This window comes from Mesoplodon mirus, assembly GCF_964341445.2.
Source record: "Mesoplodon mirus genome assembly, chromosome: 7".
Taxonomy (NCBI): domain Eukaryota; kingdom Metazoa; phylum Chordata; class Mammalia; order Artiodactyla; family Ziphiidae; genus Mesoplodon; species Mesoplodon mirus.
In genome coordinates, this window is record NC_138983.1 from 36220366 (window position 1) to 36233851 (window position 13486).

The following is a 13486-nucleotide window of genomic DNA, read 5'->3' on the forward strand; positions in this document are numbered from 1 at the left end:
GTTGAAGGATGAGTTGTCACCACTAGGTTGAAGATTAGATGAAGGGAAAGTTAAGAAACTGAGATATTTGGAAAGAATAGCATCTGTGGTCAGATATTGGTTTCCTTAAGTTTAAGATTACAAAGTCTGGGTAGTTTCCAGAAATGATAAAGTACAGAAGCACATTGCTAAGGTGGGGATATAGATAAGGGATGTAGGAAGTGAGGAATTTTGACTAGGTTGTTGCTAGTTTGCCCTTATGGTCATTAAAATTCCCATGATGAAGGCACTTTTGGAGTAGAAAGAAGCTTTAGAGAAGAAAGTGAGCCAGATTAGAAAGTTCTTACTGAGTGAGGAGGAGTAATTAAAAGGTGAGTGGATGATAGTTACAGAGAGGTTTTATACCCAAATCCCATGAACCTCAGAGGAAGAAGGCTTTTATATATGAAGATGGAAAAGTAATACTAGTGTAGAAGCATGAGAAAGGAGCTGGGGAAATGCTGGCTTCACCTTTGGGCTCTTAAGATGTGGGACAAGAAAGTTTTCTCTAGAAAAGGCTGCAGTGAAGTGGATTCCTGGAAGGAGATCTCAGTTGAAGCAGAGAGGTGGAGGGGAGAATTTGGTTGAAGATGTAAGAAAATTTATTCAGTATGGAGTAAACAGTCTAGTATAAAGGTTAGGAAAAGTCAGGAGCTGAAGGAAGACTTGGGCAGGGAAGATGGATGGAGAAAACACATAGTCGGACCAGAAGGTCTGGCATTTTTGAAGTTCAGGATGACAAGGATAACAGGAATGTTTGGATTGAAATTTATGTAGTGAAGTTTCTGGGCCTAGGAAAATCAAAGTGTCATTGGTTACTTAATGAGATTAGCAGACTGCAGTCTTTGCTCTGAGTTCAAATGCCTTGCCAATTACAAGATTCTTATTCTCTAGCAGTTTATAATTTTAAAAGGAGGAGGCTGTGTAACCAAAGAGCTCTAGTCTAATGTGGAAGGTGTTGAGTGCCATTTTAGAGTATAGGCAGAAGTGTAGTCGACTGAGAGTTTTGTTCCAGCTGGAAGACCTGGGGAAGATTTCTTGGAAAAGCTAGCCTTTTAACCGGGTCTTAAAGTGTAAGTAGGATGTTAATAAATAGATTGGGATAAATGGGCATTCTTTTTGGAATGGCATGAGCAAAGGTATGAATTCAGGGAAATACAGAGCTTGTTTGTGGAACAGGTCATAAAAGGTCAACATAGAGAGCTTGACCTCAAGATGAGCAGTGGGGAAATGGAAGAGAGCAGTGGAAATTAGGTTGTATTATTGTAGTAGCCCTGGTGATCAGAAGCATGCATAGAGCCCATATGACAGGAGAAAAATAACTGCTGAAAAAGAACTGTATTCTGTGGCCACCCTCAGTCTGAGTAGCCACTTCATGTTTATACCAGAACTTTCAGGAGTTCTGGTGGTGGTGGTGGTGGTGGTGTGTGTATTTGTGTTTGCTGTAATCACAAGTATTCCCACCCTTGTCCCCTCCAGCCCCTCGTTGCCTGCCTGGAGTTTAAAACCTTTTAGTGCTTATTCAAATGCAACAGTGTAGATCACAATATCTACCCACGTTTATGTGTATCTGAAAAGAGAAGTTAATAATTAAAGGCTGTTTTCCACACTTTTGCTTGAAAGACTGATTCTTTGAGACTGCAAAGTATTAGTTGCAAGACCTGGTTTTGTTTGTTATTTTATTTCTCTTAAATTTGTTTATTTCATACTTTGGCTCTAAAGAACTATTTGGTGTCTTTATGGTACATGCTATAATATTCCTATTGATACTATTATTTTTAGGTATACACTACCCATAATTCCAAATTGTGTTTTATTGCCTTTACATGTTTTTTCTGTTTTCCCAGAAGGTCATATACATAAAAAATAGTACCATGCATTTCAGCTTGTTCAAAATAGACTTTGTGAGGTGTTGATTGCTGTAACACTTAGAATTGTGTTTGGCTATACAGAATAGAAAACTCCATTAGTGATTTTAAAAATTGAACTTCATTTATTTTACATAACCAAAATTCCCAAAGTAGGGAGTTAGTTGTTGGTGTAGATTCAGCTGCTCACCAGGAAAGGACTTTATGCTCTTTTGTGTCCTTTGCAAGCCAGCATTTGCTCATGTTTACAGGATGGCCACAGTATATCCAAGCTTTATGTTCTTGGTACAGGCAAGAGAAAGTAGGAAAGGTTAAGGACCGCCTTTCTATTTCTGCTCCCCTTTATTAAGAACATAAGAGGCTTCAATAACAATTAATAAACTGCCCCTTAAATCTCATTGGCCAAAATTGTGTCACATTGTTTCCTAGACACAAGGGAGCCAAAAACAAGCACATCATCTTGGGCTGGCCACAAACTGTCCTCACTAAAGTCAGGAAAGAAAGGGGTGTGTATATATATGGAGCAGGCAGCAATCAATATCTGTTAGAGTACTGTGCCTAAAGTTTGTCTATTTTACTTGTTACTTTAATGCACATGGAATTTAATTACTCAGAAATTGGTACAGGAAAAAAGGAAGAAATCATTCTCAGGCTACCAGTTTATCTTTCCTTGCATTATAAAACTAGATAATAGAATTCTTATGACTGCTCCTTTGTATAATATAGATTTTTGGATACAAAAAAATTACACAATTATACTTTGCAATAGTTAATAAAATAAAGAGATGTTTGTATTTGAAAAAACAATTTTGAAGTGTTCACACTGGAATGCCATTTTCATTCATTTAAGTGAAGTGACCGTTTATTTTGGGGGAGATGGTTTTCACTTTGTATAAATATATAAAAACATACTGTAGATAGCATGATCTTATACATGGAACACTAAAAACTCTACCAAAAGAACTGTTAAAACTAATAAGCAAATTCAGGTTAAGTCGCAGGATACAAAATCAACATGCAGAAATCAGTTGTTTCTATATGCTAGCAATGAACTTTCCAAAAAAGACATTAAGAAAACAAATTCATTGCAATAACATCAACAAGAATAAAATCCTAAGGAGTAAAATTAACCAAGGCAGTAAAAGACCTGTATGAAGGAAACTATAAAATGATGGAAGAAATTGAGGAAGACACAAATCAATAGAAAGTTATCCTATGTTAATAGATTTGAAGAATTAATCTTGTTAAAATGTCACTGCTGCCCAAAGTGATCTACAGATTGAACGCATTCTACATAAAATTTCTGATGGCATTTTTCACAGATAGAAAAACAATTCTAAAGTCAGTATGGAACCACACAAAACCTGAAATAGCTAAAGCAATCTTGAGCACAAAGAACAAAGCTGGAGGCATCATACTTCCTAACTTCAAACTGTATTACAAAACTATAGTTATCAAAACAATATGGTACCAGCATAAGAAAATAGACGCATAGACATTAGAACAGAATAGAGGGCCCAGAACTAGAACCACACATGTATACACTCAACTTGCCTTTGAAAGGGCACCAGGAATGCACAGTGGGGAAATGATAGACTCTTCAATAAATGGTGTTGGTGAAAATGGATATCCACATGCAAAAGGATGAAATTGGACTCTTGTATTACATCACACACAAAAATCAACACAAAATGGATTAAACATTTAAAAGTAAGACCTGAATCTGTAACACTCCTGGAGGAAAACATAGGGAAAAAGCTCTTTGGTGTTGGTCTTGAGAATGGTTTCTGGGATTTGACACCAATAGTGCAGGCAACAAAAGCAAAAATAAACTATTGGGACTACATTAAAAACAAAAAGTTTCCCTATAACAAAAGAAAAAATAAACAAAATGAAAAAGTGACCTACCGAGTGAAAGAAAATGTTTTCAAATCCTATCTGAAGAGGGAAAAAGTGTACATATACTGATCAAAAGGGACAAATTTTCAGTTATAAATTAAGTTCTGGGTACTTAATGTATAGCATGGTGACTATAGTTAGTAATACGGCATTGTATACTTGAAACTGCCAAGACAGTAGATCTCAAATTCTCTCACCAGAGAAAGGTAACTGTGAGGTGATGGATGTTTCAGTTAGCTTAATTGTGGTGATCATTTCACAATGTATACATATGTCAAAACATGTACACCTAAAATATATACAATTTTTAGTAATCAAACCTCAATAAAGCTGAAAAAACCAATAAAAAATGAACTGACAGTTTTTTGAGGGGAGATGATTTTCACATTGTAAAAATAGTTTAGTAATCATTATACACAGGTTTATGATGGACAAATTTTAAAACAAAAATATGGTTCTTAAATATTATCACAACCTCAAGGTGGATTATTCCATCAGAATCTAATGAAGAAGTTTTGACTTTTCATGTGAGGGAGACTTTTAATATGTTGGGAATGAAACCTTAGAAAAAAATATTTTTTTGTCAGAACTTTAAGTTTCAATTCAGAGTGTCTGAGATTTTTCTACCATTGATTTTTCTTCCTTAAATAATTAAAATTTTTTTTTTTTTTTACTGATAAAAGGAAATGATGTAAATCATTTCAGTTTGTGGCATAGGTATATTGTCACTGTATTTTTGGCCGCAGGGCATGTGGGATCTCAGTTCCCTGACCAGGGGTTGAACCCATGGCCCCTGCAGTGGAAATGCGGAGTCTTAACCACTGGACCACCAGGGAAGTCCTGTATTTTTGAATTTAAGAAACATAATACATGTTAACTGTATACACAGGCACTGAAGTCGATTTTAAGGAAAATAAAGACACGGTCCTCCCGCTTGGGGTATTTAAATTTTAGTTGGTGAAACTAAATTTACATACCTGAGATCAGTAAACAGTAAAAGGCAGTATGTGATCAGGTATCAAAAGTTCTATAAGAATTTAAGAGAATAAAAGTAACTCCAGAGTGTGATTACTTATTGTAAAGGAAGAAGTGGATATTTAAGACAGGCTTGTTAAAAACATAGAATTTGGTTTGGTGGAAAGGTACAAGGTACAAAGACAGGCTCATCTTTCTATCTTCTGCTCTTCTGCTCATCCAGCACTGTCGAACTATTTGTAGTTTCTCAAGTGTTCTGTGCTCTTTGATAATTCTATACTGCTGTAGTGTTTTTTGTTTGTTTTTGGAATTCCCTTACTTGTTTGTCAGCCTGACAGTTTCCTATCGTTCAAGACTCAGTTCAGATATCACCTCCTCTGTGATGTCTTCCCTGAACTTTCCTGGGTAGAGTTAGGTGCTTTCTTTTCTTTTCTCCAAGTTCGTAATCATAGTCCTTCTTTCTCTTTCTCTCTCTCTCTGCCCTCACCCCACCCCGTGTGTGTGTGTATGTAGGTAGAGTTATCACAATGCACCATTATCTACTTGTCTGTCTCTTTCACAAGCTTGTGAGCTTTATGAACATGAGGGTTTTGCCATACTTATCTCCAAATCATAGTGCCTGGTGTAATGGTTTTGCACATTAGCCTGATCATTGGATGAATAAATGGATGGTTGGATAAAAAGGAAGAATTAACCTGGAGTGTATTCATGAGTACTGGGGAAGCTTGTCCAGAGGGAATGTGGATGGTAATAATACTTAGCCCTATTCTTACCAATAGAGCTTGCAATTTATCAGTATTTGGAGATAAGATTGAATAGGCAAAGAAGGACTGGTTGGCAGTGGAAGTTTTAAGAAATAATAGTTATAGTTAATAAAATTTCTGAAATTGGTTTTTAACACGCCCATTTTTCAAACACACTGTGCTTTTGTATCTTGTAGTGCTTCCACTTCTCATTCAGAGAATTCAGTGCATACAAAATCAGCTTCTGTTGTATCATCGGATTCCATATCAACTTCTGCAGAGAACTTTTCTCCTGATTTGAGGGTACGTATACTGTTTCTAAGTTCTAGTGAGTATTTTCTGTTAGCTGTTTGTGGCCACACTATCAGTATAACCTTTAACTAATTAAGAAGGAGACACTGATGGAAGTCTCAAAGACCTGAGTCTTTATGTAATATCCCAGAACAGGCCATTCTTATTTATTTGTAAAAGAAAAATGTGTAATTCATCTCTGGGTTTGATATCTTTAAGATAATTAATGAATTTTGTGATATAAAAGATTTTCATGAGTACTCCCATAATGCTTTACTCCCAATAATAGCTAATATTTTTTGCGTACTTAACATGTGCCAAGTATTGTTCTAAGTGCTCTAATGAAATACCTCTTGTAATACTTTTAGCGATCCCGTGAGGTAGAAATTATTATTGCTACCATTCTACAGATGACAGTAACTCAGAGAGAGATTAAATAACCCGTCCAGGGTCTCATAGCTAATAAATTTAATTGTCAGTATTACAGCTCATGTAGTCCAGTTCTGGAGCTAAGTCACTTAAATACTGTGCTATAGTTGCTACATACCTCATTATAGTACATAGGTATTCCTCTATTTATTAAAGGTCTTGTTGCTATGAAATTCACCATATCAATGATATCCTGTAGCACTTTGTGCATTTTTGGATTCATCTGCTTTTCTACTGCTGCTTGTCTATGAATGATGGGGAAAATGAATTTCATATGTAGTGATAACCTTTAAACCTTACCTCAAAATCTTTTTATTCTAATCAAGTGACTGCCTTCTCAGTGGTTATACTTTCACAATTTTAACTAAAACATTGTTTTCATTAATGAAGTCATTTGCTGTTGAGACTATATTGAGAATCTATCTTTTTCATGTATTTCATTTTCAAAACCAGAATCGAACAAATGTAAGGAAGACAGGTTAGAAGCGTGTGTAAAGGCTTCTGCATATTTGCCATTATCTCTTGTGAAATGTCATAAAATACTAAATTGGGTTTAGCAGGACTTTAAACATTGCTACAAATGATAAACATTTATCTTTATAATCTGAATATATGTTTTGCTGGTTAAAAAGCCCTCATAATATCATTAGCTGTTATCTTGAAGCACAGCATACATTTAGGGCAGGGTTTATCATTAATAATAGTGGATATAAGTCCACTGTTGCCTTTCATTAATTTATTACTATTTAAAAATACATATTTGAGGGCTTCCCTGGTGGCGCAGTGGTTGAGAGTCCGCCTGCCGATGCAGGGGACACGGGTTCGTGTCCTGGTCCGGGAAGATCCCACATGCCGCGGAGCGTCTGGGCCCGTGAGCCATGGCCGCTGAGCCTGCACGTCCGGAGCCTGTGCTCAGCAACGGGAGAGGCCACAACAGTGAGAGGCCCGCGTACCGCAAAAAAAAATAAAAAAAATAAAATAAAAAATAAAAATACGTATTTGATATATGTATCTAAGCTTGGTTTAGTCATTACATTAATAAAAATACATTAAAGGCCTCTAGGCCTCTTGATAATTTTGAAATTTTTTGGCCTACTTCTGGTCAGATTTTATTATTTAAAAACATCATCGTTTTTAACTTCTTTTGACTGATAAAGAACTCATATTAGGAATGGGAGAAATGTCGCTTTTATTTCTAGCCTGTGCTTATATTATTAATATTATATTTTACCTGCTGTTTCTTGCCTAAAATATGTTAAACCATGTGTGTATTCTTGTGAGGGTTAGCTTAGTTAAACTACTTAACTAGGCATGGGTGTGAATTGCAGTACATTGTAGGATGCTGAAAGGAGGCCTCCACTGTCAGCTTCTCTGTGTGCAGACCCCCTTTATTTCCTCAGGATGTCATGTATACCATAATAAGAGTGACTGGCTTACATTGGGACAAAATAAGGGTCATAATGTTAATCTGCAGATTAAATATTATAATTGATTTCTTATTTTTATTAGATAAAATTTTAAATTTAGAACAGGTTTAGATTTACAGAAAAATTGCAAAGATACTACAGAGTTCCCAGATACTTGACATCCAGTTTCCCCTATTATTAATATCTTACATTAGTATGGTATGTTTGTCAAAATTAATGAACCAATGTTGATGCATTATTAACTAAAATCAATGCTTTATTCACATATCCTTAGTTTTTACCTAATGTCCTTCTTTTTGTTCCATGGTCCATCCAGGATACCACACTGCATTTAGTAGTCATGTCTCCTTAGGCATGGCACCTCTTGGCTGTGACAGGTTTTCAGACTTTCTTTGTTTTTCATGACCCTGTTAGTTTCGAAGAGCACTGGTCAGATACTTTGTAGAATATCTGATGTTTTACCCATTATTAGACTGTGATTATATCTTTTGGGGAAGAAGACCACAGAGGTGAAGAGCCATTTTCATCATATATCAAAGGTACATACTATCAACATGATTTGTCACTGTTGCTGTAAACATTAATCACTTGGTTGAGGTAGTGTTAGGTTCTTTACTATAAAATACTCTTTTTTCCCCTTCTTATCCTTATACTGTACTCTTTGAAAGGAAGTAACTATGCACAGTCCATGCTTAAGGAGCCCAGACTCTACCTTGTTAGAGTGGAACACCTTTCATTTCTTTTGCATGAGAGATTTGTCTCTTCTCCCTCATTTATTGATCTATGCAATCATTTATTTATATCAGTATAGATTCATGGATATTTATTTTATATATTACAGTCCAGTACTACTTTGTTGCTCAAATTGTTCCAGCTCCAGATTGGGATTTCTTTCGGTCAGATCTTGTGTCCCTTTGACATACTGCCATCATTATGGTGTTTTGCTGCTGTTGTTGATTTTCTGGTTTGTTGTTTGTTTATTAGCTCTTCCTTACTTTCTGTCACTGAAAGATACTCCAAGCTCATCTTGATACTTCCTGCCCCAGTCCTAGAATCATCATCCATTTCTCAGGGAGCCAGATTTCTTTTATTGGAGAATGGTATTAGAAACCAAGATCTGGGCACTACGTTCTCCCTCCCTTTCTTCCTTCCTCTCTCCCTCCCTCCCTTCCCAAAAAAAGGTAACAAAGTACTTTTATTCTCCTTCTGAAGCAAAAGATCATTTGCATACATCCTATTTGGAGATAATGAGTCTGGTGATCATATATGTAAGTTTGTCTGGAATAGTCTTACTTTATGCTGTTGTCCCTTCAGGTTTTACATTAGACACAAAAATGTCCTGAATTATTGGCTCTCTTAGCACTAGGATACTAAGGGAATCTGTTAAATTTATACATCAGGTCCATGACTTCAGGAATTGTCCCCATTAGTGCCTTGTCAGTTCAGCATCTTTCACAACTTCGTGGGGCCCTCAGATAATTTTTAATAGACAAATGAAGAGATAATTGTTAAATGTTAAATTAAGGAGAAGATGGTTTTGGGCAACCAAAAGTTAACAGTACTTTCCACGGTAGAGTGCCTGAAAGGACAGAGAAAAAAGGAAACTAATATGCTTAAGCTGACTGTTTTCCTGTTTCCTCATTTTAAAAGATATCCTTGATTATTAGATATAATCTTTACCTGAATCACAGTCTTTTTTTCCATTGTGGAAGGGAAATGAATGAGTAACATTTAATATCATTTTAAAAATGCAGCCTGATTTCAAATGTATGTGTAGGGTGGAGGAAGAACATACTTCTAATAATTGAAAAAAATGTAGTTTGCTACCTGGATAAATATTTATACATGACTTACCTCATTTAACTTTCACAACAATCCTGTGAGACAGATCTCACTACCCCGTTTGACAAAGAGCAACCTGGTATTCAGAAGAGCTGAATTAAATCATGTGCTTAAAGGCACACAGCTAGGTGTTGCCCTTTTATTGATATTTGGTCTCAGATTGGTCATATTCCTGTACAGCACATTATCCAGAGAGACTCTTCTCCCATGATTTTGTTGCTAAGTTTTTTCAAATGTGAAGTGCGATTTTCTTAATTAAAAGGAATAACTTTAACACATTTTTGAGGTAGAAATAGTGGTTTTCAATATTCCTTAATAAGTGAGAATTGCTTTTCTAATTAATCATAAAAGATGGTTTTTCTAATAATATCTGATCTCTCCCCCTTCTCAATTTTGTTAGTTGATGCTATTTTGCTTTTATTATGTATACCTTTAGTGGCTATAAAATGGTAGTGTTCAGTAAATTATAGGTGCAACTAACTGCAGACAGCTGTGTTGTTCTTTGACCATGGTTTGGCTCTATTTATGAGATGAGGGGCTTGGTATGGTAGTTTGAACATCATCATTCACAGATGATTTGAAGTTGGTTAACCTCTAGGCTTTGAGTTCTCCACATAGCCTCACTGTTTATCTCTGCCCTGAGCCTCAATGTTTTAGAAGCTCTGTTAGTAACAACTTTTAAATAGAAGTGTAAAGAACATAATGCATTGAAAAGCTAATCCTGTTTCATTAAAAATATTAAATCGAATTGTATAGGTTTTCTGCTGCAGGCACCATGAAGTGACACTTTCCTGAAAGGTTAGTGTTGTAGTGGAGTAACAGCTGTGAAAAGCTTCTGTTATGAATTTCTTAGTCAAGCAAGATTCTTTGCTCCTACATCAGTAAAGCAGAATGGGAAATCAGTGAGGGTAGTGGACTATTCTAGATATCTTGAACTTGTATTTACTCAGGTGGAATTCTATTTGTGGTACTTTTTCACCCTGTGAGCCTTGTTTGTTGTGGAAAAAGTCATATACAAGTTTAATCCAGTAGATATATTTCTAAAAAGTTGAGCACAAGCTTAGGCTTGATAAATTGAATCCTCAGTAACATTAGTGTTTTCTCTTTGCTTCACTTGTTCTTCACTTGGTAGTGCAGCCTATTTAATTTCATTTAAAAAACTTAAAATCCTTTTGTATAGAATTTTTAATTATTTTAAAATTTGCAATTTTTAAAATCAGACTTTCTTAAATAAGAACATATTTTTAAAGTTTGACAGTGGAATTAACCTAGGGAACTTGTGTTTGGTTGATTTATTTGCTCACTGAAGACTAAAATCCCATGAAATACAGGATTTTAAAATTCAAATGCACACCTCTATTTATTTATAAATAGTATAAATTTTAATTAGTATAGTATTTATACTATTTAATAGTATAAATAGTAATTAGTATAGCATTGGGCTTTAAGCGAAGTATGTTCCTTAAATGGTGGTGATTAAAAGATAAAAGTCAGGCTATGCGGTATCCCCTTTCCTTTGTTGATGCCTGTGATATGACACTTATACGGATGTTTGTCTTCAATTCAAAATCAAATATTAAAATGAAATTGTATTCTGTGTTTCTTATCTCTATTTTAGAAGGCCTATTTGATCTCAGAATATATATATATATTTATATAGTTCATGTATATATAAATAAATATGAGATAAAAGTTAACAGTATTTTGGGTTTTGTTCTTAACCATCTGCCCTTGAAATATTTAATGGGCTTAAATCAAGCAAGTGTGATTATCCTTTCAAAATTTGTGTTATATTGTTCATATTTCTTTATGAACCAAAGGTCAGAGATAATTGGATTATTTCTTATCTAGAGTGTGTACATGAATGTAATATTGACATATTCTGTAAGTATGCAAATCTAGTTGGAATGAGTTAAGGTTCATAGCACAGATGTTAGGTAAACAGAGAACAGTGTCTATTATATGTAATTATTTCAATAGCCAGAGCAAAAACTGATTGAAGTTAGCACTTATTATGATTAATACCACCACCAACTCTTGAGAGCCTAGGAATTGAAAAGAACATCTTAGCGAAATAAAGGATACCCACCAAAACTCCACAATAAGCCTCATACTTAATGGGAAGATGTTAGAAGCATTTCCTTTAAACTTAGAAACATGATGATGATTTCTATCACCACTTTTATTCAACATTATGCTAGAAGTCCTAGCCAGTAAAATAGGAAAAGGATAAATAATATAAGAAATGAAAGGAAGAAACAAAACTCTTATTATTTATAAATGATTGTATATACAGAAGACTTAAGAAAAATCTATATGTACAGTGGAAAAGGAGGTAAGCAAATCCATGATTATATGATAGGTACTATGACAAAGGTATACCTTGGGAGCAGAAAGGGCAGAACATTCTAAAGCAGTTTACATTATAAGTAAATAAAGTACTACTACATTTAAACATATTTAAAAAACTTGGAGGGCATTTACAAAAACAAGAATTTAAAGAAAAATAAACGTTCTGGAAAGAAAAAGAGAATATACTGTAAGATATATACAGATCAGATATATCTGTTGTCCTGTCTTGTATCCTTAGAACTCCATATTTGGAATGTGGAAGGTACCCAGGAAAAGTGTTTTGACTAATCAGTTGAAGAGAATGAGAAATACGAAGTTACTTTCTCTTTTAACAGAATGTCATATCTTTTGAAAAATGCTCATTTCCCCTTTACTTTCCATTGTTAACAGTCCTCTAGTTCTTATGTCTGATAGGCTTGTCTTTGTCTGATGCAGCTAATGCACTACCATAAGGCTAATCTTCCTCTGACATCACTTTCGTATGTGATACCCTGTTTAAAAATTCTTCAAGGGGATCCCCATTTCTTACAGTAGTGAGTGCAGACTTCTAAACCTTGTGTTCAGGGTTCTGTGTGTTTGCTCCCATCACAACTATCACACTGTATCTCTAACTGTCCCCAAGTGTAATCCCACCCCGATAGATAGGGATTCTTCTTCTGGTCCCTTACACAATATGTGCTCATTCTCACTTGCTTTCATGATCACTCACTCACACATCTGGAATGTACTTCTTCTGCTCTTCAGTGAAACAAATCATGGTTAGCCCGTTTATCATAGACTCAGTCCCATCTCTGATCCTTCTAGCTCATTATGATCTTTTTTTTTTCTGATGGGAGATATTTAGATAAAAATCAGAGAGAGAACAATGTTGAAAAAACTTTGAAGAAGTTCCATGAGGATAATTTGGAAGAGAGACAGTCACTAATTCAGTTTCTTCATCACACTTGAAAATGTTCACAGTTGTCTCATTTCCATGCTTAATAGAGAAATGACTTCAGGCCACACCCTCATGATTTCCATTTTACTGAAACTTTTCTCTCCAAAATTACCTGACTCATATTTGTAAAATTTTGTGTCTTTTATAATAACCTTGAGAGTTTTTTTTTATTGTAGAAGTAATACAGTGTACTAATTTGTGGGAAATAGAAATAGGATTAAGAAAATAAAAATCACCAGTGCCTCTCCTACTGTCACCATTACTCTTAGTATTTGGTACACAAAAAATCTTCCTTAAAAGTTTTATGTAGAACTTTTACAGTTATAAGATTGGGTATCAGAGTAAAAGCTCTTCAACTCTACTCACCACAAGTTCATGATGTCAGCAGTTGGCTAAGCTATAGTAAGTAGGGTCTTAGATGCTATACTGTTGAATAGTCTATAGCATGTTTATTGGGTTTGTAATTATTTTGATGTCATTTGCAGATTATATTGCAGATATTATTAGCCCCTTTAAGGCTTAAAAGAAAAAAAGCTCTGAATTAACTCTGTTAAGAGTTTTAGTAAAAAGAGCCAAATATTTATAATAGAAACATATATAGAGATTATTAAAAAATTAGAATGTATGGAAAAACTGATAAACATAAAAGTATATTTAATATAGTCATGATGCAACAGGAATAATAGTGAGTATATTCAGTTGATA

At 34.7% G+C, this 13486-nt stretch overlaps 1 protein-coding gene across 8 annotated transcripts in view; it reads left to right on the forward strand.

The window, feature by feature from the left end:
- MTMR2 (myotubularin related protein 2) overlaps positions 1–13486 on the forward strand; it is a 111880-nt gene that overhangs the window by 31090 nt on the left and 67304 nt on the right. For all 8 annotated transcript variants that reach the window (XM_082627323.1, XM_082627330.1, XM_082627325.1 and 5 more), the window contains one exon: positions 5701–5806. In XM_082627323.1, coding sequence (XP_082483449.1) covers positions 5701–5806 — 106 coding nt within the window. The remainder of the gene's footprint in view (positions 1–5700; positions 5807–13486) is intronic.